Below are 27285 nucleotides of genomic sequence, written 5' to 3'. Positions count from 1 at the left end.
GATAACTTAAATTATTACAGACATCCGATGAAAATTTCATGTCAGTAGAAGAAAAACGTTGCCGTATTTTATACTTATTTTAGTTAGTTTTGTGTGAAGGTCACTTCCTGTTACATCATCAGTAAAATACAGGTGAATGTCTCTAAATTCTACAAAGCTGGTTATTTTAAATAAAAACAGTCAGAAAGCCAAGTTTGCTTTTATAATTTTAATCCATTGAATTCAACACAGAAAAGGTCAAATGCTGACAGGACCGATGGTTCCCTCCAAACTCTGGTACATCCAAGTAAAATAAAATGAGCAGACATGAGCAAGACCGTCACAGTCGGTGGAAGTGGGCAAACAACAGTGCATAACATTACAACTCAATAACCATTTCCAAGAAACATCCCCAAATGGAAATCACTTCACAGTATAGTTTTGCATACAAAAACTACAACTGACAAGGCAATGAAGAGAAATAATCCAGCGTTCTGCTGAGGAGCTGTACATGTGTGTGGCCGTGAATACAATTATCATCTTAGGTAAATCTGGTGTTTATGAAGTTGTGTAAATAGGAAGGTAAAGGGACAATATACAGCATCTTAAAACTTCTTTCACAACACAAACACCGAGAACAGAGGACACATCATCAGCACACTGTGAGGGACTTCATATAAACACACTGAAGATTTTTCATCAGGTCTCAAGCAAAAAAAAAAAAAACATCTTTTCACATCTTTAAAGAGCCTTCATAGACACAGTGTGCTATCAATATCTTACAGAACAGGCAGGCAACACGTATCCTTAAAACATACAAGTATATCCAATACAAAGTTGCAATCTCACATACACATTTACTATTTTTGGATTGTTGCAGGTGCAAAAACATGAAAAAAACTAGGTGAATGGTTAGCTCTACCCTGGCTGCTATACATATAGCGCTTACACGACCGCTGCACGGATGTGGACATCATCTGCTGGTATACAGCAAAAAGGTCAGAAAGCACCAGGTGCAGAGAGGTTGTCGGCAGAAGCCTCCAATCAAACCTCTTTGTAGGATCCAACTGTTTCCTGAACGACAAACGTCTCAGGATTGGAGGCTTGTTGCCCTGACGACACTCCAAGGAAAAAAAAAAAGTACGAGGGTAAATAGATACAAAAAAAAAACACAGTAAAATGAGGGCAAAAGTTCACGTTTCTCCACCAAGATCTCACGAACCGGCAACGTTGACCCCAATTTTCAGGGTGATGCTGAGCGAGTGGTTTGACCCTGAAATACCCTCTCTTTTCCTTTTAGTGCAGTTAACGTTTCACGGCCTCTACCAGCCATTAAAAAACGAAATAAAAAGGAAGAAATGTACAACTGTAACAAAATGGAACAATACAGCACCAAAAACAAACATCAAAATACTGCAAGCTTAAAAAAAACAAAACCCACAACTGCTAGAAAATTAAAGACGACAATATACTGCTGATAAATCATCCTTTTTGTGTCTTTAGCAGGCATGGGCCGGTTACTGGCTAAATGTTTTTTATCCTACTGTTTCTAAAGAAATGACTACTTTTATTCAAATGCCAGAGAAAGTGCCAGCGTGATAGGTTTTCTATTCTGCATAGAGACCCTCCCCCACCTGTTGCTGCACACAGCCAGAGTCCCCCCCGTGTGTCATCCATCACTAATTTCGGGTATTTTTACTCCCAGTGTTAATCTAGTAAAGTGAGAATGACAATAGGTTGCCATTTGTCATTAATTTTACAAAACTAAAACGTTTTGTAAGGGTTTGAGATTTTTCTCTTTACTTTTATTATTTTGATTTTTATATATAGCAGTTTCATTGATATATTAGAGGTGTAATTTATTGCTCTTTTTGAATAAAAAACAAAACAAAACAAGGACTGGGTCTGCAAACGAGTCTGCAACTACAAGGCCTAAGTAGAAGTCAACAGTAACTTTCTGTTGTCTCTGATTATTTAAACATTAATGAACAGGGGTACAATAAGAATTAGGAGGTGCAGTAGAAAGCTAATACTAAACTTAGCAGGACTTTATAATACATTTTTGTTAAAGTAGATGTATCAAAAAAGAAAAACATGGTGCACATATTAACTGAACTAATGTCCGTTTTTTTCACAGCATCAAGATGAATTGTTAAATTTCAGTTTTTAATAAAACAAATAAAAACAAATCGAGGAATTTGTGCATTTTTGTTTTAAACCTTTGTGCAAAACTGCAAGATTTTTTCCTCCAGGTTATGACACTGTAAGAATGTCATGCCAGCCCATGCCTAGTTGTAGTCATTTTTTAGACCATATTAATACGGTCTAAAAAGTTTATCAGCAACATATGTGACTTTCCGTCCACATCAAGAACAACACTTAAGGATCCACGCTGCTGAACTCCATCTGGGCCGAGGCTCAAAAACTGATTTTGATTACTTTATTACACGCCTGTATCTTTTGATTTAATTTACACTTTTATTTGCGGCAAATTAGTTCAGTGAATTCTTGGCAAACGTCAAAGAAGTCCTCAGAGAAGTGGGTTGGTTTTTGGAGCGAGACCATTAGAATTTTTCATTTCTATCTTTCATGTGGACAGGCTTGTACTTTTTTTAGCCAAAAGTGGTTCTCTCATCAAAACATTCAATTATCTGCTATAAGAACAACACAAAACTGAACATTCGCTGCTGTTCGAATGTCATACAACTGCCTCTCCTGACTAGTTTTTGTCTAAATCTCTGACCTATTGTTGGAGCAGAAATGATAAAACAATGTAAACAACTTAATAGTTCAATAATCAAATGGATGTGAATAAAAAGTTATCCTAAACTCACTTTATCCTAGCTCGACACAGGAATGTGGCAGGAGAGATGAAATAACATGAATTAGTGCTTTTCTTCCTTGAATGAGGTGACGTGGTGGTGATGGTGAGAATAAAAATGGACAGAAGGGGTGCAGGGGAGCCAGAAGTTGGTAATCGTGGCCTCTGGTCCCATGTTCCTCCTGCGGCTCTCGTGAGGAAAAGCAGCTTAGCCAAGGCTGGTGATGTTAGCTTTTCCACCAGGGGGCGCCACAATGCGTTGAGTGGTACGACGTGGAACATTGTCATCAATTTGGGCGCCTTAAAAATAAACAAACATGAAGTTGAACAGAAGAATACAGATTGGCTTCTTTGAGATTTACCGGCTATGAGGAAATATGTTCACGCAATAACTCACCGGACAGGCTGAAGCCAGACTGGTGGAGGTTGCGCACTGGCTGATGGGTTAACTGCTGCTGCTTGGCAGGGGAGTTCTTAACCGAAGAAACTGTGGACATCAACTTTGGAGTCACAGTCACCTCACACACTGGCCCGTCGTACTGGCCCCTGGGGACCCCTCGCAGCTCTGTGAGCTGAACAGGACAGGTAACGTCTTCAGAGAGAGAACACTACATTGTCTACAGTGCTGCTCAGAAGTTTAAACACACTCAGCATCGGCAGAAATGTCCTTAATTTGAGGCTATTAGTTATGCATTTGAGCTGTTCTTTATTTGTGGGGAATAATTATGTCACAAACAACTTTAAGGACGTATCTAAAAACAAGAAGTGGGTACTCATGTTTGAATTTATTGTGGATTTTCTCTTTTTCACAGTGTCAAAACTATACATACAGGCTCATGTATTTCCCAACTGCCACCAGCCTGGTTAACAAAGCCCGGAAACCACCCTGTCACTCTCCCTTTCCCCCACACCCCCCCTGTTTTTGCTGACAGGACACCTGTAACTTGTAACTCTATGCGTTACATTAACGTTCAGCATGGACTCCTGCTTTACTTGCACTGCCATACTTGCACAATGATCACCTGCACTGTTGTATTGCTCTTGCATCTTATACTGCTCTATATTTACTCTCACTCACTTAAAACTGTGCACATATATTTATATTATATTGTAGATATGTTTATACTGTTTAATTTGTACTGTATTGCACCGACTACGCCAAAACAAATTCCTTGTATGTCCAAAAACGTACTTGGCAATAAAGCTTTTCTGATTCTGACATGCACCCCTACTAATGTTTGCACAAACATCCCTAAGAAAGTTTCGCCCCGGCTACACTCTTTTCGTAGCCCTGAAGAAGCTTCTCGTATTACTCTTGCTAGATATCTGCCCGTTCTTCTTGTCGGAAATGGTAGAGCTCATTTAAATCGGTTGGTCTCCTGGCACCGTTAAGCGCAGCTCAAAAACATGGTTCAGGTTGGGGCCATTTCAAAAGCTAAATGTTGGCCTGCTTCATCCATTCAAAATGGAATAATACGATATGCGTCTCCTGCTGGAAGACTTGGTTGGGTCAACCTTTCAACCATTTGACCCAAACTGTCCCCCAGAAAACTGATTGAATGGTTTGAACAATCCAGGAGCCACCAAGTCTAGAGCCTGATGTGAAGAGATTTACATCAAGTGGTGCTGAACAAGAAAGAAGCGCCTATTCCAAAGTCCTTACCCTTCAAACATGACACGAATTTACTTCTGCCTCCATGAACAATCCAAATGGCTTCTACAAAAATATTTTATGGCAAGATGAGAAAGATTGAGCTTTTTGGTCACATTGACAAGAAGAATGCAAGGAATAGAGATGAGGCTTTCAAACATACAGGAATATACCAACTGTCAAATGTGGTGGTGGCAGCATCATGCTGGGGGTCTATTTCCCTGCAACTGCACAAAAATCGAATAATAAAGGAGGAGGATTCCCTCCAAACTCCTCAACTTCCCCCTCAGATCAACGGCTAGACGATTAAACTTAACACGGTTGGAGGTTCCTACAGCCCAATGATCCCCAAACACATCAAAACTAGCTTTGTAATGGATAAGCTCTAAGTGGACAAATATCCATCAAGAATTAAGCCAAAAACTTGTTGATGGCTACATAATCTGTGTGGTTTCTCTGCAACTTACTAAGGTATGTTCAATAAAATATTAGTAGATGTGGATGTATTTAAACCCATGCATTTTATTTGGACCCTGTGTAGATAGAAATCCACAATTAATTTAAATAATCCTTGGTACTTAAAGTCATTAAAGTTGCATGCTGTTAAACATTCAACCTTGAAAAAAAAAAATGGTTGAAATCCATCTTTAAAAGCCTAAAACTAATACAACATTCATGCCCATGATGAGTGTATGTAGATTTCTGACCTATAATGTATACTTCAGATGTATACTGAAAGGACTTTCTCTTCAGCACGAGCAGAGTGTTTGCACAGAGGTACATCTGCGTTAAAAGAAAACACACCCTGCTGCGAGCCTTTATCTTCTTGTACACGTGGTCTGAGAAGGGTTTACGGCTGATGTAGCGTCCGCAGCCCTCCGTGGTGTGAAGGGTGCCCTCCTCCAGCACAATCTTACCCTGACTGATCACCACCATAGGACCCCCACGCACCTCGGTCCCCTCAAAGATGTTATACTCAACACCCTGCGAGATAAATAACAAGAACTAGCTACCTTACAGGGGAACGTATACGAAAAGTCTTTCAGCTTAGTAAAAATAAAAAGTAGAAAAAAAAGAGACACTGTGAGGAAAAGAAATCAGAACAGGCTATTTAGGAGTCGGACCACGTTGTGGCTCTTAGCGGAGATGATCTTTGTCAGATCTGGGTCCCAAAGCACAAGGTCAGCATCAGAACCCACGGCGATGCGACCTTTGCGGGGGTACAGGTTGAAGATCTTGGCTGCGTTTGTGCTGGTTACTGCCACAAACTGGTTTTCATCCATCTTTCCAGTCACCTTTCAAAGACAAGGTGAATAAACCAAACATAACGACAGCAGTTAAACACACAAACATTTTAAAGGATTTTCCTCCCCTAGATTCACAGTGCAATAAAATAACATCTTTCTTACCACACATTTGTCCCAGACAAGAGACATCCTCTCCTCGGTGCCGTTGGTGCCTTCTGGAATCATGGTGAAGTTGTCTTTGCCTACTGCACGCTGGGATGTTTGGAAAGTGCAGTGAGCACTACCAGTCACCTGCAAGTCCCCGCTGTAAATGCATATAGAAACCAAAAACAATCTATTTGCCTCATACTGCAGGAGAAATATGGCTCATTTTTAGTAAATTACACTACATGAATTACAGGTCTGCAGAGCGTGTATCATTTAACCATGTGGTTAAATAAAGAGTTTGTGAGTAAAAATGAGATGGAGTAATGCCCATCCAGCTTGTTTTTTTTTTTTTTTTTTTAGGTCCTGACCATTAGCGCCTACCATGACAGCAGAGAGTTCAGGTAGTCGGGGGTGGTGGGGTCGGGACTGAGCGGTGGAGAGGTGACAAAGGCTGCAGCCTTGGCCCAGTTCTTACTCCAGTAATGGGTACCATCTGTGCCCAAGCTGGCAGATATGGGCTCTCCGTAAACCACAGCACCTACAGGAGCAGGCAGGTTGGTGTCAGTGCAAAGATAGAAGGATCCAGAGTATCTGCAGAGAAAGTTTCTCCTTTCTTTTTACCCTTTTTCCGAGCGAAAGCAATCACATCAGCCGCACTCTTGCTCATCACCTTGGTGATGTATAAGGGGCAGTTGGTCTGATTGGCTATGGTGACCGAGCGGTTAACTGCCTCGGCCTCCACCTGTGGGTAATGACAGGGGCACACAGAGGTCACACACACAGGTTGTGTATTTTGAATTCAGAGAGTGTGCCCAATTTCCTCTCCAGCAGCACAGTACTGATTCTTACCTCTTCTGGACGACTAAGTACGTGGCCTTCAGGTCCAGTGATCCCCAGCTCTAATATGCGTTTTTGCTCCTAAAACACCCAAGAAAGACAATTGCAATCGCAGAAACATATTATTATAACAGAGATGACTTTATACATTTTATTTTTTGTTTTATAAAACAAAAATCTAAAAAGTATGCATTCCTATTCAGATCAATCCTTTATAGAACCACCTTTCACTACAGATGCAAAAGTTTTGAGGAAGGTCTCTGTGAGCTCTGCAGATCTAGAGCCTGACATTTTTGCTCATTCTTGTGTGCAAAATAGCCCAAGCTCAGTTAGTCTCTGAACACTGGTTTTCAAACCACAGATTCTTGATTGGATGTAGGCCACTCTAACCATTTTTGTTTTTTGCGGCTTTTAGCAAGTTTTCTTCAAGGATTGTCTTGTATTTACCTTCATCTATCTTCCCATCAGCTCTGATCAGCTTGCTTGTCCAACATCATGATATTCTCAACACTACGAGTCACTGTGGCGGTGGTCTGTTTTACATGTTAGTCAAATAATTCAGTTTTGATCTCATCTGACCAGAGCACATTTGCTAAGAGACCTTCATTTAATAGCTGTATAACAACAAATCTATGCAACACTTCTCAGATTTGTATTTTCTAAAAGGTTTTTGTTCTTTTCCTTTTATTGAAATTACCAGTAAAATACAATGTAGTCTGTGATTGTAACATGGCAAAAAGTGAGAAAAGTCAAGGCGTGCGAACACTCTCGCAAGGCACTGAAGTTCTCCTACCTCTGCAACGATGTCCCCATTCTCGGCGTGAACCTGAGCAATGGCTCCGAGGTCCCTGACGACACTGAACACCTCATAGATCTGCAAGAACAAGACGCACATCGGTTAACCGAGGGTCGTCACCTGCCCCAAAAACAACAACCAACCTTAAAGGTCATATGCAGTTACAGACAGGCCAGCAGAGATCCCTCTGAGGTGGGTCACAATCAAAGCATACCTGAGAGTCAGAAAGCTGGAAAATATCCTTATAAGCCAAGTAGACCAGGAAAGAGTTGACACCTGAAGATAGAAAGCTTATGAGAGAAAACAGCCAAAGATGGAATACAGAGAGCAAAGGAGGGAAAACTCAGAGCAAAAAGAAAAAAGTAAGGTAAAGAAAATATAGTGAAATTTTAAAAAAGCAACAATTGAACATCTGAAGGGTTGATTGCCCCCACCCCCAAACACACTCATGCACTGTCATAGGAGCAGCAGAAGATTGAGAGAAAGCCTTCAGTGTACCAACCATACCATGATCCTTCACTAGAGTCTCCATCTCCTCCTGGGTGCCGTTGTTCCACTCAGTGATGTCTACATGCAGGGAATAGTCACAGCAGGATTTGCTGTCAGCCCACTCTCTCCACTGTTTGAAAGCAGCGACCAGGCTGAAACCGGGCTCCGGTACCACGTGGTCGACTAATATAAGAAACGCAAACAAGAAAAAAAATAAATAACACGTTTTTCTCTTCCGGGACAACGACACACGGCTAAATGAAATCATACGTTCAACACCATGCACATTTGAAACAAGACGGGCTGCACGTAACTGATCATGGTTGTGCCGCCAGCCAGGGCTGCCCGGGTGCCCTGGTAGAAGTCATCTGCCGCCACCATGCCTCGGTCGGGCATCTGGAATCGGGTGTGCACATCGATGCCCCCCGGCATCAGCATCCTGCCATGGGCCTCTATGATCTTGACTCCACCTGGGACAATGAGGTTGTCTCCAATTTGTCTGAAGGAAACCAAAACAAAACAGAGGGGTGTTGAATCACTGTAATATGACCACCTTTGAAGTAATGGTAATCCTAAAGAACTTACTTGATGACTCCATCTTCCATGTAGATATCAGCCAAGAAGGACTGATCATCGTTCACTATCTTTCCTCCCTTGATCAGGAGACGGTCGCTCTGAAACAACATTTGCCTTTAAGTGAACCATATTCTCCTTTTCGTAAATATAAGACAGAATTATTTAATAATATGTTTTGACTTTGCACTTGATAAAAATGTGCACCAACACATATTAAAACACTTTTAAGACCCTGAACCAATCAAAATAAAATTCAAGCATTTTTTAGGACTTCAAGCACCCATGAGCACCATGCCTTGTTGCTTGAGCACCTTTTTCAACCAAGAGTTTTGCTTCCACTCAGTCTTCTATTAATATGTTTTGATAAGGCACTATGAACAGCCAGCTTCTTCAATACTGACCTTATGTTGCTTACCCTCCTTGCAGAGGGGAATCAATGACTGTGTGCTGGAAAACCACCAAGTCGGCAAACTATAAAGAATCCCATCCGACCTTTAATTTAGAGAACAAACTATTCGGGATTACTCTACAGGACTTATTCCTACCTCAGTATACAAAGGAGAAGAAATCTTTGATCTAAACCCTGAAGCAAGAGCAACGACTCCTACATGTCACAATTGGCTCCAACTGAATGAAAGGAAAGGAAAACTCGGCATGCTGCCCTACTTCTTCTGCAGGCTTTCCGGACCCTCTTAGGGAGGCCTTTAGACCTAATGAAGGCATTATATGTATTTTTGCAAAGCTCACAGCAGGAAATGTTTGGTTTTTCGAGGCTGACGAACTGCATTGCATTAGATATATAAACCATAGCTACATTGACAGGATCTGGGTCATATAACTACAGCTTTTTGGACTGTTTAGCAACAGGAACACCAAAGCTTCACATTTAAAACTAACAATGTGCATTAAAGACGATACAGTTTAACTCTTTGAAGCACCGTATGCAGGTCTAAAGGACATCCATACCACAAACAAACTGTGTGATTAGTCTGATGATCTACAGTTGTCAAACCTGAGCAGAATACTATGACCTCAGCCTACCAGGTAAAATGTCAAGGGTCATGCAGAGCAGCCTAGACTTTAAATTTGAGCAGAAACTGCTAAACAGTCTTATGTTAACACCAGGTGGACATGGTTAAAGAAACCTTATGCTGTGTTTTAGGTTTTTTCTTGACTCCCCCCCCCCAAATACTTTTACATGTCATTGATCTCACTAATAATTCTGGAGTTTGGTGTTAAGGTGGCCTTTGAATTAAAAAGCCTGCTTTCCCCACCTTTATTGAATGCATCAGAACTTTTTAAAAATAAATAATAGTCAGATAAAAGTTAGGGACACATGCTTTGATGAACAGCTGGGGAGAATCCTGTAATTATCTGTTGGATTCAAAACTACTGCCTCTATGGATGAATCTCCACTGTTCATTTTCCTACTTCTACCTGCTGTAGCCATTAGGATAAAACAAATCAGAAATGGCAGAAAACTGAAAATCAGTATTGGCCAGGAAAGGTCCAATTGATGCATTATCATTTTATTTAACTACAAAATGACATTTGACTGTAGCTATACAATATAAGGGACTTCCACGCGCTTATGAATATATAACACGTGGCATTCAAGTGACATTTAAGATGCAAGGCATTCAACCTTTCAAGCAGGAACCTAAATAAAAGCATGGGAATAAAGAGAAAAGACAAGAAAGAAAAAAGGTGGACAGATATAACAGAACCCTGATCAGCTGTCTTTCGCTGCCTGAAAGGTCATCGGGAGGCATCTGTACACGGAAGATTGTTTCTGATGGGGCACTTCATGTTCATGAAATATTAATCTACAACAAAATACTAAAACAATTATTAAACATGACAAGTTCTACATGTGACAGTCATCTACAGTGAGTCTGGCCTGTAGTTTTAAAGCTCACTGATCTCCAAGAGTCTCGGCGCTCTGACTATGACAGCTACATAATGAAGGCACTGCTGACCTACTTTACAAAATAGGTTTTAGTTCTCTCAAAATTAAGTACAGTGGAACTTCATTCACCTAATATTAAGGTTAAACAAAAACACAATGAACTCTTTAATTAAGTAGGTTAAATGTTGCTAGTTAAATATAAATACATATAAGAGTAAAGAAGTTGAAGGATGACAGAGATGGCTGTTTTTTAACCTGTTAGTTACACCAGAAGGTGAGGATGCTGATGATGAGGACACAGAAGAAGAAGGGCTACCATCCTCAAGATGCAGGTGCATTTATAAGACATACTATTGAAGCTTCATATGGAAGATCCAGTGAATTATTCTTATTGTGTATCCCTGATCTTAAGAATGAGGATCTGTGACAGAGTTGCTGTTTCTGCTGTTGACAGCGTCAATGTAAATGAATGGCTGCAGCAGCTAACAGCTAGCTTTGATCGGATTCCGAGGCAAACCGCACTTAAAAGAGATACATAATAAAACAGACACACAGTACTCACTGTAATTTTGGGGATATTCTTCTTTCCTTGGTAGCCGGACATGATAAAATTCCCTCCGACACCGCTGCCCCCCTGCCTATAGTTGAGGCTAACGCTAGCTGCCTGTGGATGCTCTGCCTCACGGCCAGTCGACGCCCCGGCTCAACACTGTCTGTTCCGGACAATTTATAGCGATAGCCAGCCAAATGTGCGCTGGATGGCCAGAATGATGCAGCAAAATGAGGTTTGCTTTAACCTAACTGTGGAGAATCTTTAGATTTACGGCCAAACCAGGTCAGCAGACCAGACAGCCACCAAGAACACACGGGCCACAAAGAGGGACGGAGCATGCGCACTGCCCCGCCCTTGCTCATCTACTGATCCATGATCCGGATGTTTCTGTTCTGATGGGTACCAGTGCTGATCCATGTTGCCGTCCCTATAACATTCAGTTTGAAATACAAATATTATTTATCTTAAAACGTCTGACAGTGATGAATCGTTTCAAAAGAACATTTTATTTAAGTCAGTCTTTTAGTTTGTGTCATGTGTGCATTACTTTTCAATGGGCTCACAATGACTTTATTGTTTAATAATAAATTAATTGCAGTGACTGCCAATACATGACAGGACACAATTATAGTGATTCTGAGGTCTAACAGATTTACCAAACTTTAACAGCAAATGATAAATTATATATATATATATATATATGAATGGTTTTCAGTTTAGTGTGTTTTCAAAGTCATTATAACTGAGTTAGTATTTATTGTTTGAATTACCTTTGTAAATCTTTATAGTGTTCTGAAATCCTCTAGTTTTGGTTTTCATTTTGATAAAATGTCTCTAGTTTTATGGGTTAAAATGAAATAAGACTCCAATGTCCTGTTGGAGGCCTTATAAATAGTGAAAGTTTTGTCTGTCAGATGGGAGGAGTGGAAAATGGAAATAATATGACATGCCTGTTAACTAAAATGTGACAGTCATAAGTCACACAATAGGTAAATTATTAGGTATTATAGATAAAGTAATTCTGGCTATTAAAATTGTAATAACTGCAAGTTAACGGACGTTATCTTTTTTTCATATATTTAACAACATAAATGAGAACTAGTTGAATCTTTGTGACAGGCTACTAGTAACAAAATACCTAAGCATCCCATGTTAAATCGTTTTTTTGCCATTTTCGTGTTGACATGGATTTAAAAGGTTTTTTTCATAGCCTGAATGATTCATAGATCTGATTGGGTTAATAAACAGAAATGGTTTTGTATTTAATAGAAAATTAGTCCAGTAATGGTTTAGAAATTCTAAATACTGCTCAAGACCTTTTTAAATGATCACAGCTAGAGTTCTGTGATTAAACTAGAAATAATTTTACTTGACAATCAGAAGAAATTTTAGTATCGGTTATAGGTTATAGTGCCTCCTCTGTGTTTTAAAATTGGATTAACTGAGTTCCCAGTCAGAAAACAAAGCCTCCTGATGTTGGAAGAACCCTGGGTTTGGTATCCAACATGGCTGGGAATATAAAGACTACTGTTTGCACTGATTGTATCGGGTCAAATATCCCCATGTTCCTTTTCGTGTTTGTACTCACAGAATGGAGAGAAATGGATTGTTATTAGCATGTATTGCTGAAAAAAGTTGGCACCAAAACAAATAGCAAATCCCAGTTTTCCAAAATGCAACACTTCCAGCTGAGGTGTGACATCAATCCCGGCTTCAACGTCCGAGACAACTTGAATTCAGCAATAGATGTGGCAATGACATCAAACCCAATCATGTTTTAGCAGCAAGTTGGAAGACTAATGAGATCTGTGCATTGATGAGCAGTAATCAGGATAAAAATGTATTTAATTGTTTTCTGTTCAAACGCTGTAGCATTATCTCCATCAAAGCAGATTCTACAGTACTCAGTATGTGAAAGATTTAATGAGATAACATTTATCAGGAGTTCAAATGTTGCTTAAACACAAGGTCCAAAGTAGAGCTGCACAGATATAGCAAATTCCAATTGTCTACACAATATCAATGTGTGCAACATCGCAAACATATGAAATGTTTGGTAGACTATTATATTTCAAGTGTCATGCATTACTGCTCTAAATGAAAATAATATATTTGGTCAGCTAAATGGCATCTTCTCTCCTTGAGGCACAAACATGATGAATAGATGTTAGTCAACAAGCCTAAGCTCACATGTGGTAGGGAAAATGTGATGATGAAAACAAGAATGCGAGTGAGAAAACGTAAGGTTGATCACAAATCGATATCTTCATTGCGATCATAAAAAACTAGATTGCACTTACTTGTTTTATCGTTAATATTTTTTAAGCAATCTTTTAAAAGCTTGCTGCTGTAACTGGGTCAGATCAACATGTTCACATTAATAATGAAAACAGAGCTTTATCTCCTTGTTCTCTCATTATATTACACTCACCGGCCACTTTATTAGGTACACCTTGCTAGTACGGGGTTGGACCCCCTTTTACCTTCAGAACTGCCTTAATCCTTCGTGGAATAGATTCAACAAGGTACTGGAAACATTCCTCAGAGAGTTTGGTCCATATTGAGATGATAGCATCACACAGATGCTGCAGATTTGTCGGCTGCTCGTCCATGATGCGAATCTCCCGTTCCACCACATCCCAAAGGTGCTCTATTGGATTGAAATCTGGTGACTGTGGAGGCCATTTGAGGCCAGTGAACTCATTGTCATGTTCAAGAAACCAGTCTGAGATGATTTGTGCTTTATGACATGGCACGTTATCCTGCTGGAAGTAACAATGAGAAGATGGGTACACTGGTCATAAAGGGATGGACATGGTCAGCAACAATACTCAGGTAAGCTGTGGCGTTGACACGATGCTCAACTGGTACTAAGGGGCCCAAAATGTGCCAAGAAAATATCCCCCACACCATTACACCACCACCACCCAGAACCGTTGATACAAGGCAGGATGGATCCATGCTTCCATGTTGTTGACGCCAAATTCTGACCCGACCATCCGAATGTCGCAGCAGAAATCGAGACTCATCAGACCAGGCAACGTTTTTCCAATCTTCTATTGTCCAATTTTGGTGAGCCTGTGCGAATTGTAGCCTCAGTTTCCTGTTCTTAGATTACAGGAGTGGCACCCAGTGTGGTCTTCTGCTGCTGTAGCCCATCCGCCTCAAGGTTCGACATGTTGTGCGTTCAGAAATGCTCTTCTGCATGCCTTGGTTGTAACGAGTGGTTATTTGAGTTACTGTTGCCTTTCTATCAGCTTAAACCAGTCTGGCCATTCTCCTCTGACCTCTGGCATCAACAAGGCATTTGCTCCCACAGAACTGCCACTCACTGAATATTTTCTGTTTTTTGGACCATTCTCCGTAAACCCTAGAGATGGTAGTGCGTGAAAATCCCAGTATAGATCAGCAGTTTCTGAAATACTCAGACCAGCCCGTTGGTACCAACAACCATGCCACGTTCAAAGTCACTTAAATCACCTTTCTTCCCCATTCTGATGCTCGGTTTGAACTGCAGCAGATCATCTTGACCATGTCTACATGCCTAAATGCATTGAGTTTCTGCCATGTGATTGGCTGATTGAAATTTGTGTTAACGAGCAGTTGGACAGGTGTACCTAATAAAGTGGCCGGTGAGTGTACAGGTCCTTCTCAAAATATTAGCATATTGTGATAAAGTTCATTATTTTCCATAATGTCATGATGAAAATTTAACATTCATATATTTTAGATTCATTGCACACTAACTGAAATATTTCAGGTCTTTTATTGTCTTAATACGGATGATTTTGGCATACAGCTCATGAAAACCCAAAATTCCTATCTCACAAAATTAGCATATCATTAAAAGGGTCTCTAAACAAGCTATGAACCTAATCTTCTGAATCAACGAGTTAACTCTAAACACCTGCAAAAGATTCCTGAGGCCTTTAAAACTCCCAGCCTGGTTCATCACTCAAAACCCCAATCATGGGTAAGACTGCCGACCTGACTGCTGTCCAGAAGGCCACTATTGACACCCTCAAGCAAGAGGGTAAGACACAGAAAGACATTTCTGAACAAATAGGCTGTTCCCAGAGTGCTGTATCAAGGCACCTCAGTGGGAAGTCTGTGGGAAGGAAAAAGTGTGGCAGAAAACGCTGCACAACGAGAAGAGGTGACCGGACCCTGAGGAAGATTGTGGAGAAGGGCCGATTCCAGACCTTGGGGGACCTGCGGAAGCAGTGGACTGAGTCTGGAGTAGAAACATCCAGAGCCACCGTGCACAGGCGTGTGCAGGAAATGGGCTACATGTGCCGCATTCCCCAGGTCAAGCCACTTTTGAACCAGAAACAGCGGCAGAAGCGCCTGACCTGGGCTACAGAGAAGCAGCACTGGACTGTTGCTCAGTGGTCAAAGTACTTTTTTCGGATGAAAGCAAATTCTGCATGTCATTCGGAAATCAAGGTGCCAGAGTCTGGAGGAAGACTGGGGAGAAGGAAATGCCAAAATGCCAGAAGTCCAGTGTCATGTACCCACAGTCAGTGATGGTCTGGGGTGCCGTGTCAGCTGCTGGTGTTGGTCCACTGTGTTTTATCAAGGGCAGGGTCAATGCAGCTAGCTATCAGGAGATTTTGGAGCACTTCATGCTTCCATCTGCTGAAAAGCTTTATGGAGATGAAGATTTCATTTTTCAGCACGACCTGGCACCTGCTCACAGTGCCAAAACCACTGGTAAATGGTTTACTGACCATGGTATCACTGTGCTCAATTGGCCTTCCAACTCTCCTGACATGAACCCCATAGAGAATCTGTCGGATATTGTGAAGAGAACGTTGAAAGACTCAAGACCCAACACTCTGGATGAGCTAAAGGCCGCTATCGAAGCATCCTGGGCCTCCATAAGACCTCAGCAGTGCCACAGGCTGATTGCCTCCATGCCACGCCGCATTGAAGCAGTCATTTCTGCCAAAGGATTCCCGACCAAGTATTGAGTGCATAACTGTACATGATTATTTGAAGGTTGACGTTTTTTGTATTAAAAACACTTTTCTTTTATTGGTCGGATGAAATATGCTAATTTTGTGAGATAGGAATTTTGGGTTTTCATGAGCTGTATGCCACAATCATCCGTATTAAGACAATAAAAGACCTGAAATATTTCAGTTAGTGTGCAATGAATCTAAAATATATGAATGTTAAATTTTCATCATGACATTATGGAAAATAATGAACTTTATCACAATATGCTAATATTTTGAGAAGGACCTGTATATCAGTTAATGTGTACTGAAAACACTTTGATTTCCAAAATGCTTTTTTTGGACACAGATATACTGTACATAAGTCTGTTAGGACCGAATATTCGGTTTATGAGTTGCCAAGTTTAAGCACCCTCAGTGGTGGCGTATTGGGCTAAGTTTGCGTCATGTCAGGAAAGGCATATGGTGTAAAAACTCTGCCAAGTTGGCAAGTGAAATCACTGATCGAAGCCTAGAATTTAAACCAAAAATGACAATTTTGTACATTATAACTTATATTTTTTATATGGTTATAATCCATCGACAGAGGAGCCATGCAATTAGCATCAACATACAGAAATGCATGCATTATCCTCAATAAATGATTCCTATATCATCGTACTGGATGGTCCACAGACACTGTACATGATTTAGATTTAATATATATAAGGTGAAATTGTTGTACAGTGAAAGCAACAATAAAATGAGAACACTTTCAGAAGAGATGAGATGATAAAATATCCTCCTCTGTTGTGATTTATGCAACTCTGGCAACTGAGCAAAAACACAATACTCACACTGCTACGATGCAGAAGATATAATATGCATTAATATCAATGTATAAACAAGTTATACAATGTTGAGAGGTGTTCATAGCATGGGACAGGTCACAGCTTAAATTATTTTCACATGTACATAATTAAAATAGCTAAACATATCTACAGGTCCTTCTCAAAATATTAGCATATTGTGATAAAATTCATTATTTTCCATGTCATGATGAAAATTTAACATTCATATATTTTAGATTCATTGCACACTAACTGAAATATTTCAGGTCTCTTATTGTCTTAATACAGATGATTTTGGCATACAGCTCATGAAAACCCAAAATTCCTATCTCACAAAATTAGCATATCATTAAAAGGGTCTCTAAACGAGCTATGAACCTAATCATCTGAATCAACAAGTTAACTCTAAACACCTGCAAAAGATTCCTGAGGCCTTTAAAACTCCCAGCCTGGTTCATCACTCAAAACCCCAATCATGGGTAAGACTGCCGACCTGACTGCTGTCCAGAAGGCCACTATTGACACCCTCAAGCAAGAGGGTAAGACACAGAAAAAAATTTCTGAACGAATAGGCTGTTCCCAGAGTGCTGTATCAAGGCACCTCAGTGGGAAGTCTGTGGGAAGGAAAAAGTGTGTCAGAAAACGCTGCACAACGAGAAGAGATGACCGGACCCTGAGGAAGATTGTGGAGAAGGGCCGATTCCAGACCTTGGGGGACCTGCGGAAGCAGTGGACTGAGTCTGGAGTAGAAACATCCAGAGCCACCGTGCACAGGTGTGTGCAGGAAATGGGCTACAGGTGCCGCATTCCCCAGGTCAAACCACTTTTGAACCAGAAACAGCGGCAGAAGCGCCTGACCTGGGCTACAGAGAAGCAGCACTGGACTGTTGCTCAGTGGTCCAAAGTACTTTTTTCGGATGAAAGCAAATTCTGCATGTCATTCGGAAATCAAGGTGCCAGAGTCTGGAGGAAGACTGGGGAGAAGGAAATGCCAAAATGCCAGAAGTCCAGTGTCACGTACCCACAGTCAGTGATGGTCTGGGCTGCCGTGTCAGCTGCTGGTGTTGGTCCACTGTGTTTTATCAAGGGCAGGGTCAATGCAGCTAGCTATCAGGAGATTTTGGAGCACTTCATGCTTCCATCTGCTGAAAAGCTTTATGGAGATGAAGATTTCATTTTTCAGCACGACCTGGCACCTGCTCACAGTGCCAAAACCACTGGTAAATGGTTTACTGACCATGGTATCACTGTGCTCAATTGGCCTGCCAACTCTCCTGACCTGAACCCCATAGAGAATCTGTGGGATATTGTGAAGAGAACGTTGAGAGACTCAAGACCCAACACTCTGGATGAGCTAAAGGCCGCTATCGAAGCATCCTGGGCCTCCATAAGACCTCAGCAGTGCCACAGGCTGATTGCCTCCATGCCACGCCGCATTGAAGCAGTCATTTCTGCAAAAGGATTCCCGACCAAGTATTGAGTGCATAACTGTACATGATTATTTGAAGGTTGACGTTTTTTGTATTAAAAACACTTTTCTTTTATTGGTCGGATGAAATATGCTAATTTTGTGAGATAGGAATTTTGGGTTTTCATGAGCTGTATGCCAAAATCATCCGTATTAAGACAATAAAAGACCTGGAATATTTCAGTTAGTGTGCAATGAATCTAAAATATATGAATGTTAAATTTTCATCATTACATTATGGAAAATAATGAACTTTATCACAACATGCTAATATTTTGAGAAGGACCTGTAAATAAAACAAGTCAGAAAGCCTAAGATAAGACACCAATGTGCAGTGGTGAAAGATAATAGTTTGGCACTTTGCAACTGCTCCTATGTTTTAACAAAGGGATATGTCAGCTAAAATACATAAAAGTACCATGTGGCCTGGTATAATACCCTTATAGCTTATAGTAACATTTTGGTTCTAGATAATAGGATAATGTTTAAGCTTGGCAACCCCTTTAAGAAAACAAAGTTTTAAATAAAAGCCCTCAGGGGGTTACGACTTCCATCCTCAAAATTGTGGGAAATTTCAGAAATAATCCAAGCTGTGCAGCAACATTCAGTTCTTAACAGCAATTCACTGCACCTTGAAACTAAGGCCCTGTTCACACTAGACAAAGACTGCACCCCAGCATTAAATATCAACCAGTATATTAATCGTGTCTACAGGATCTTTGAAAAGTGTTTAAGGAAGTATCAAGAATGCAGAGCAGTCCCCACTATGCGTGATGAATCATGAGAGTCAGTCAAAACTGACTGTTTAGAGCATTTAAAAAAGACTGAAGTTGCAATTGCTCCATGGGAACCACAGATCTTACTCTGGAAAAGGGTTCCCTGCTGTAGAGAAGTAAACACACCTCCAAATTGCACATATTTGGCTAAACAAAGATCCAAGTTTTTCAGGCTGTAGTTCAATCTGCAGAGCGTATACGAAACGGTGTCAAAGAGCTGTCTTGGCATCGTATTTAGTGCGGAGCAGGAAAAAGTGAGCGCAGAGGCTTAATGGGGCTATAATGTAATTTTACAATAGTTTAGAACAATCAGTGAAAAATACATATTTTTTATGTTTTGTGCATGATTCCTTCTAACTGCACTCACTGAGATATGTGGACAAAGTGCTGCAACGGGGTAAAATCACTGTGCAATATGTGGTGGGCAGCACTCTATACAGAAAAGCCCTCACATGCATCCTCTCATGCTGCTAAGAAGTTGGTCAGAGCCCTGATGTTGTTTATTCATTTATGTGAGGCTAAATCTGACGGCAGGGATGCAGAAACCTCCATTAGTTATAGGGAAATTCTGCAGATTTTAAAAAGACATCCTAGTGCAGATAACGTCCAAGGCAATAGCACTGGTTAGAAACCAGCAGAAAAACCAATGTTCCAATTAATAGGAGCACAGTGAATTAATGTGGTCCTTCACAGTAAAATTGGGTTTTCCAAATTTGCCACAATTTAGCGACATTAAATGATCTTGGAGATCCTGGAGACTGTAGGGTGGTCGTAATCTGATGTGAAGGGGACCTTAAGGTCAAAATCGCCCAGGCTATCAAAGTATCTTCTGTTCCCCAGAGTCAGTTAGTTCATACTGCAGTAATAATGCAAAAAAGATATTTCATACTTTCTTCTTTTTAGAATACCTAAAAAATGCCTATAGCTTAGGAGAAGAACCAGATATGCTTTAACACAAGAACACAAAAGGAAACTTCAACTTGATACCCCCTGACATAAAGTCCCCGGCTAGCATTTCTGAGCTAGATTCAAGCTAGTGACTTGCATATTCAATATGCCCCCCCCCCCCCCCCCACCCCACCCCACCCCCACCCCCATCAGTGTCAACCACATAATCAGTAAGACTACACCTACAATGTGACACCACTTAATTCAGACTGGAAAAGAAAAATGTGGGTGTAGGACAGATGCAGACAGTGAGAGCTGGACTACAGGAGGCATTTGGGAGGCTTGGAGACAGGAGAACACCCAGGCACTGCTTCATGTTCTGCTCAGTAGGAGCTGGTGGCGGCTGTAGCGATTCTTTTCCCAATGTACACCCTAAAATAAAATCAACAAACGTCAAACTGATCAATATTTTTGAAAATACAAAACAAATAATTAAAAATTAAGGTAAGTAACTTTATCCATACAAGGTAGGTTGCATATGTGATTTAAATTTATTTTTTTATTCCTTACAGTGAATGGCCTTTTCTAAGACAGGTATATCATTTACGTTGTTTTCTTTTGGTCATTAGTCAGAACCACTCATGAAGAGTTTAATTGTCGAAGAAAATACAGTTTACTCCATGACCTAAACAGCAAAAGCCAGTTAAGCACAAAAACAACATTTCAAAATCCCTAACAGCAATTTTCGCCTTACCCAAGGCCAAGAGCCAGCATGTGTGAGATAAGCAGCGAAGGAATGAAAACTTTTAGGAATTCAGCAGAGAAGATGCCACCTTTCTTCATGACGCCACTCTTCCGCATACTCAAAGATCCTGAACGTCGGGGATGTCTAAAGTGGAACTCCCTCAGAAGAACAATCGCACAACCAGTTAACGCTGTTTCTGATACAACTGAGGAAAATATTCTGATGGGCTGCAGATTCCGAATTTGTCAGTCTACTTACTTTGGGGGGATGTTTTCAGGCCTACTGGACCAATTGGCCACCCAATCTATTTCTTTGTTCATCAAGATGTCATCCTCTCTGTCCTTGTCTGCAGTATCATCCTCTGACTGGAAATATAAAAGCAAAAACATGTGGAAAACAAGATGAGAAATGTCTACAGAGTCACTGTTCACCATATAGAAACAGTGCATTGCATAAGTTTTCATACCACATGAATTTTTTCATATTAAAACCACAACTTTTATTGTATTTTATTGCGATTTTATGTAATAGAGTAAAACAAGGTAGTAGAGTGTTAGGACACACATTTTTTAAAACCTTTACAACTAATAATCAAAAAATTTTGGCTTGCATTTGTATCACTTCCCCTGAGTCAATACTTTGCAGAACCACCTTTCACTGCAAGTCTCACCATTTTACACATCAAACAGACTTACCATTATCTATACCTGTCCTTTATTACAAGGTCATGTGGGGGTTTGTGACTGGAGGTCACTGAGCAAGAGGTGGTGTACACCTGGACAGGTCGCCAGTCCATCACAGGGCAACACAGAGACACATAGAACAACCATGCATCCACCACTCACAATAATGTCAACTTTAGCATAACCAATTTACGTAACTGTCTTGTTTTGGGACTAGGAGGAAGCTAGAGTACTGCACGTAGAAAGAGCCCGGGCAAGGATTCAAACCTAGGACCTTCTTGCTGCAAGGCAACAATGCTGTGCCTAAAACAGAGTATTTTTTGCAGATTCTCCCTTTATAAAATAGCTTAAGCTCAGTCAGACTGGGGAGGAAGCTTCTGGGTAGACCAGTTTACAAGTATTGCTGCAGGTTCATGATGCTGTTTTTTTCACTGATGTTTTCTGAGGCCTTTACAAAACAGCTGGATTTATACTGAGATTAAATAACACAAAGGTAGACACTATTTACTAATTAGGCACTTCATAGTGCAATTGATTGAGCTGGATTTTATTTAGGGCTATCAGAGTAACATCTGATTTTCAATGAAAAAAAAAACAAAAAACTACAACCTTCCTCTTTAAAATGATGACCAACCTTCAGTTGGTCTATCACATAAAATATATTAAAGTTTGTGGTTTTAATGTTACAACATGTGAAAAAGTTCAAGGGGTGTCAATACTTTTGCTAGGCACTCCAGGTAGTTCTACCTGACTTCCTCTTGGGCTGGACATCTCTACATCAAATGTTATCTGGCCATCATCCTGCTCTGGACTTGGTGGTCTGTGAGGACTGTCAGTGTGTTGGTTACAGCAGGAAAAAAAAGCAGAACTTTATTTTTGTAATGAAATACTACAATGTTTTACTGACAACAGTAAAGAAAATGTGTGGCATACCTCACACAGGATGAATTACTCGGGCTGGACTCATGCTGAGCATCCAGGAGTATTTTTTCCATGTCTCCATTATGGATAGAAGATGATGACGGCACATGCTCCAGTCCTCCAATCAGGGTTTCATCACTTTCAGCCTCTTCTAAAGGCTGGAGACTTTGACTCATGCCTGCATTTGCATTGATTTGGTCTTCAGCAGGTGTTGTCAGCAGGCTGGTCTGCCTACTCTCTGCCCCTGTATTGCCATTCAGCTCCAGCTCTACCCAGGAGCCTTGACAACACAATGATAAATATACCAAAATAAAGGGAAAATAAGTTTATTTTTTTTAGATGCAACCCAAACAACGGCGCAGCTGACACCAGAGTCATCCTTCACATGAAAATGTACTGACCTACAAGTATATCTCAAGACGTTACAGGGGTTGGACAATGAAACTGAAACACCTGGTTTTAGACTACAATAATTTATTAGTATGGTGTAGGGCCTCCTTTTGCGGCCAATACAGCATCAATTCTTCTTGGGAATGACATATACAAGTCCTGCACAGTGGTCAGAGGGATTTTAAGCCATTCTTCTTGCAGCATAGTGGCCAGGTCACTACGTGATACTGGTGGAGGAAAACGTTTCCTGACTCGCTCCTCCATAACACCCCAAAGTGGCTCAATAATATTTAGATCTGGTGACTGTGCAGGCCATGGGAGATGTTCAACTTCACTTTCATGTTCATCAAACCAATCTTTCACCAGTCTTGCTGTGTGTATTGGTGCATTGTCATTCTGATACACGGCACCGCCTTCAGGATACAATGTTTGAACCATTGGATGCACATGGTCCTCAAGAATGGTTCGGTAGTCCTTGGCAGTGACACACACATCTAGCACAAGTATTGGGCCAAGGGAATGCCATGATATGGCAGCCCAAACCATCACTGATCCACCCCCATGCTTCACTCTGGGCATGCAACAGTCTGGGTTTTACGCTTCTTTGGGGCTTCTCCACACCGTAACTCTCCCGGATGTGGGGAAAACAGTAAAGGTGGACTCATCAGAGAACAATACATGTTTCACATTGTCCACAGCCCAAGATTTGCGCTCCTTGCACCATTGAAACCGACGTTTGGCATTGGCACGAGTGACCAAAGGTTTGGCTATAGCAGTCCGGCCATGTATATTGACCCTGTGGAGATCCCGACGGACAGTTCTGGTGGAAACAGTAGAGTTGAGGAGCACATTTAATTCTGCCATGATTTGGGCAGCTGTGGTTTTATGTTTTTTGGATACAATCCGGGTTAGCACCCGAACATCCCTTTCAGACAGCTTCCTCTTGCGTCCACAGTTAATCCTGTTGGATGTGGTTCGTCCTTCTTGGTGGTATGCTGACATTACCCTGGATACCGTGGCTCTTGATACATCACAAAGACTTGCTGTCTTGGTCACAGATGCGCCAGCAAGACGTGCACCAACAATTTTTCCTCTTTTGAACTCTGGCATGTCACCCATAATGTTGTGTGCATTTCAATATTTTGAGCAAAACTGTGCTCTTACCCTGCTAATTGAACCTTCACACTCTGCTCTTACTGGTGCAATGTGCAATCAATGAAGACTGGCTACCAGGCTGGTCCAATTTATCCATGAAACCTCCCACACTAAAATGACAGGTGTTTCAGTTTCATTGTCCAACCCCTGTATAAAATCATCAAAAAGTTACATTTGGTCATTAAAATGGAAAAGTTTAACACATACAGTGTGTTATACTAAAAATGTTTATATCAGCTAATTAAAGCCCAACATTCAGTTTTCAGAAAGTTCGAATATAAGGCCATTTAAAGAAATAATTCTTTATACAGAAATGTTATGGTCTACGTAATCATGGGGAAGACTGCTGACTTGACAGTTCTCCAGCAGACAGTCACTGACGCCATACACAAGTAGGGTAAACCATTTAAGGTCATTGTTAAAGAAGCTGGCTGTTCACAGAATGCTGTATCCAAATATTTAAATGGCAAACTGAGTATAGCACAGAAAAAGGTGCCCCAGCACACCGTCAGATGCCATGGATCCCGATTCATCAATGACTGTGGAAACTTTTTGACTGGATCTTGGACTCTGTACCTCTTCACGGCGCCAGACTCTGGGGCCTTGATTTCAAAATAAAATGTAAGAATTACTTTTATCTGAAAAGAGGACTTTGGATCCCGAGCAACATTCCAATCCTTTTTCTTCTAGGCCCACTAATCTGTTTCTGAGGTTATCTCTGGTTCAGGAGTGGTTTAAATGCAACCGTTACAGCTTCTGTTCTGGATACCTCTGTGTCTGGATGCTCATCGAGCATTCACTCCTTGTAAATCCCACCTAAACTCCTGAATGGGGTTTCCTTCATTATCTGCTCAAGGTTGTGGAAATCTGGGTTTTGTCCAGTATGTATTACAGAGTCCAAAGTCAGCGCAGCCATCTACCAGGAGGTTTTACATCACTTTAGGCTTTCCTCTACTGACAAGCTTCATGGAGATGCAGATTTAATTTTCCAACTGAACTTGGCACCTGTCCACACTGCCTAAAGTACCAAAACCTGATTTAATACGATGGCATCACTGTGCATTTGGACAGTAAACTCGCCTGAACTAAATCTTCTAGATAAGTGATGGAGTATTGTCAAGTGGAAGATGAGAAATGCCAAACCCAACACTTACAAGCAAGCTAAAAGTTGTTAATGAAGCTGCCTGGACACATCAGCAGCACCATAGACCGATCTACTCCATGTCATGCTGCATTGATGCAGTAATTCATGCAAAAGGGGCCCTGATAAGTACTGAGTGTATACACTACATTGACATACTTTTCAGCAGGCCAGTTTTTCCATAATTAAAGGTATTTTTTTATTGGTCTTATGTAATATTATAAATTTCTGAATTTTCATTTGTTGTTAAACTCGAATAAACGCTTGAAATATATCACTCTTTGTATGTATGAGTTTTCGTTATATAAACAGATACTGAAAAAAACAAACCTTTGCAATAACATCCCGATTTACTCAGATGCGTTTGTAAAAAGCGTGCATCTCTGCCATGAGGCATCCGGATCAACAGAACCGTGGTAGCAAGGTCTTTGTGCCACTGCCCCATAAACAGAATTATGTAATCTGTTAAAGCATGCACAGCTTGTGTGACTACACCAAGTAAACCTTGTGACGCATCTTTCCCGTTTTGAGCAAGTTGGAAATTAAATAAATGTGGGTTGAGGACGAACTAAGGCTGGCTCGACAGAACATCTGATCAGTTTGACATCACTGCTCTCATGGGGTCTTGCATAACTGTAGCGGGTACTGGGAGCCAGTCTGCCCAGACATGTAGCTGCTCCAGCTGCCTTCTGACACACAAAGCAAAGCCTATTACCCAGACGCTTCATGGAGCGTCCAGTCAAGGCTAAATACCTAGTTTCATATTTCCATGCGAGTGTTATGGAGCTGTTTTTCCGCAGGCAAAACGCGACCAGACTTTATTGGCATTTCATGTTGCAATATATCAGTTTGAATAAACGGATATTTACATAATTGTCTTCAAATAGCTGCGACCTTCCTGTGCATTTTTAAAGAAACACATTTAAGGGCCTAACGGGATATTCAATAAGCCTTTTGTCCCAAACTTGTTTTCATTTTGGCTAAAGCTAAACCCAGCCCAGACCTCTAATGGTGATTGGCTGCTCAAGTGTCAATCCACCGTGTACCGTGCCACAATTGGCTAGTTTGTTGTGACGTGAGAACATGTTCTCCATCTCTACCAAAAGATAAGGAAATCCCATCCACATTCTAACTTTTACCATAAAACCCTTTTAATTCACGAATTAGTAAGGAACATATATAGTAAAATTCATTAAGGAAGACGTACGAGGTGCAATGACGACCTACCTTGCAGTCCCGGATCTTCGTTATTGTTTTGAGGTGCAGGAGCGGTGGACATATTTGTTGACTATAGTTCTAACGCTCAACACGGATCTGCGCAGGCGCAGCGTCGAGACAGTCTCGGGATCAGCAGGGGGCAAACATTTTTTTTATTTTTTTTACATTTGTTTACTCAAATAAGTAAATCTCGTTTGTTAAATAATGCACACAAAAATGTGTTTGGTTAATGTGTGCATTAGAAAGTGTACAGAAAGACGGTTTGTAATTATAGCATTGAGTGCTTTCAAACATTGGACAAGTAATTTAGATGTTGCAGTCTGATGAGCGGTTTGATGACTGATAATGGGGATTGGCGTTACTCATTTTGATCACACATCTAATTGATGATAATAGTGTCTTGCAAAATTATTCAAACCCCTTTAACTTTTTCACATCACAACTGCACTTCGATATATTATATTTCTATTTTATGTGATAGTGTAGCCTTTTACTATGAGGTACACGAAAAAGGATGAACTCCTTGTAAAATCTCTTACAAATGAAAAATGGGGCTTACATTCTTTGGATTCAGCCTCCATTTCTCTGATACCTGGGAATTAAATCCAGTAAAACCAAATCTCTCAGATGTCATCTAATTAGTCGAGTCCGCCTGTGTGTAATTTAATCATTGTATGAATACAGCTGTTTTGTGAGGGCCTCAGGGGTGAGGCTGTATGGACTCAAATGTCATGAGCTAAGAACATGATAAGATGATCTCATGAACGTCTGAAGTCATAAGCAGCAACCCATGGTGGCTGCAGTATCATGCTGTGGAATGCTTTTCTTTAACAGTGCAAAGGAGGCTGGTTAGAGTTGATGGGTGAAGCTAAAAATGTGACTTGAAACCTAATGTTCACAGACATTTTTAATACAATTTGACTGAACTTGAATTATTTTACAGAGAAGAATGGGGAAAAATGTCAATCTCTACATGTGCACTACTTTCTATGAAGTTTATATCCCAATAAAATACATTGAAACCACTGGTTTTAATGTGACAAAATGCCAAAAAGGTTTAAGGGGTATGAATATCTTTGCAAAGCGTTATTCATTGTAAAGAAA

General features: G+C 40.7%; 2 protein-coding genes across 2 annotated transcripts; both read right to left on the bottom strand.

Annotated features, from left to right (window-relative positions):
* Positions 1-193: 193 nt before the first annotated feature.
* On the bottom strand, positions 194-11342 carry dpysl2a (dihydropyrimidinase like 2a). The gene is made up of 14 exons (XM_047381694.1): positions 11015-11342; positions 8553-8641; positions 8282-8466; positions 7986-8150; positions 7693-7754; positions 7476-7556; positions 6695-6763; positions 6467-6587; positions 6227-6383; positions 5861-6002; positions 5576-5746; positions 5256-5435; positions 3198-3372; positions 194-3100 (listed from the first exon to the last, which is right to left on the bottom strand). Exons 1-14 carry the CDS (start codon positions 11054-11056, stop codon positions 3009-3011), a joined length of 1731 nt encoding a protein of 576 aa, XP_047237650.1. The 5' UTR covers positions 11057-11342; the 3' UTR covers positions 194-3008.
* An 8790-nt stretch (positions 11343-20132) lies between these two features.
* On the bottom strand, positions 20133-26326 carry bnip3la (BCL2 interacting protein 3 like a). The gene is made up of 6 exons (XM_047381099.1): positions 26191-26326; positions 22290-22557; positions 22104-22185; positions 20932-21038; positions 20683-20832; positions 20133-20360 (listed from the first exon to the last, which is right to left on the bottom strand). Exons 1-6 carry the CDS (start codon positions 26240-26242, stop codon positions 20312-20314), a joined length of 708 nt encoding a protein of 235 aa, XP_047237055.1. The 5' UTR covers positions 26243-26326; the 3' UTR covers positions 20133-20311.
* Between the last annotated feature and the right edge of the window lie 959 nt (positions 26327-27285).

This window comes from Girardinichthys multiradiatus, chromosome 12, assembly GCF_021462225.1.
Source record: "Girardinichthys multiradiatus isolate DD_20200921_A chromosome 12, DD_fGirMul_XY1, whole genome shotgun sequence".
In the NCBI taxonomy this organism is placed as follows: Eukaryota; Metazoa; Chordata; class Actinopteri; order Cyprinodontiformes; family Goodeidae; genus Girardinichthys; species Girardinichthys multiradiatus.
This window is presented reverse-complemented; position numbering and strand designations above follow the sequence as displayed.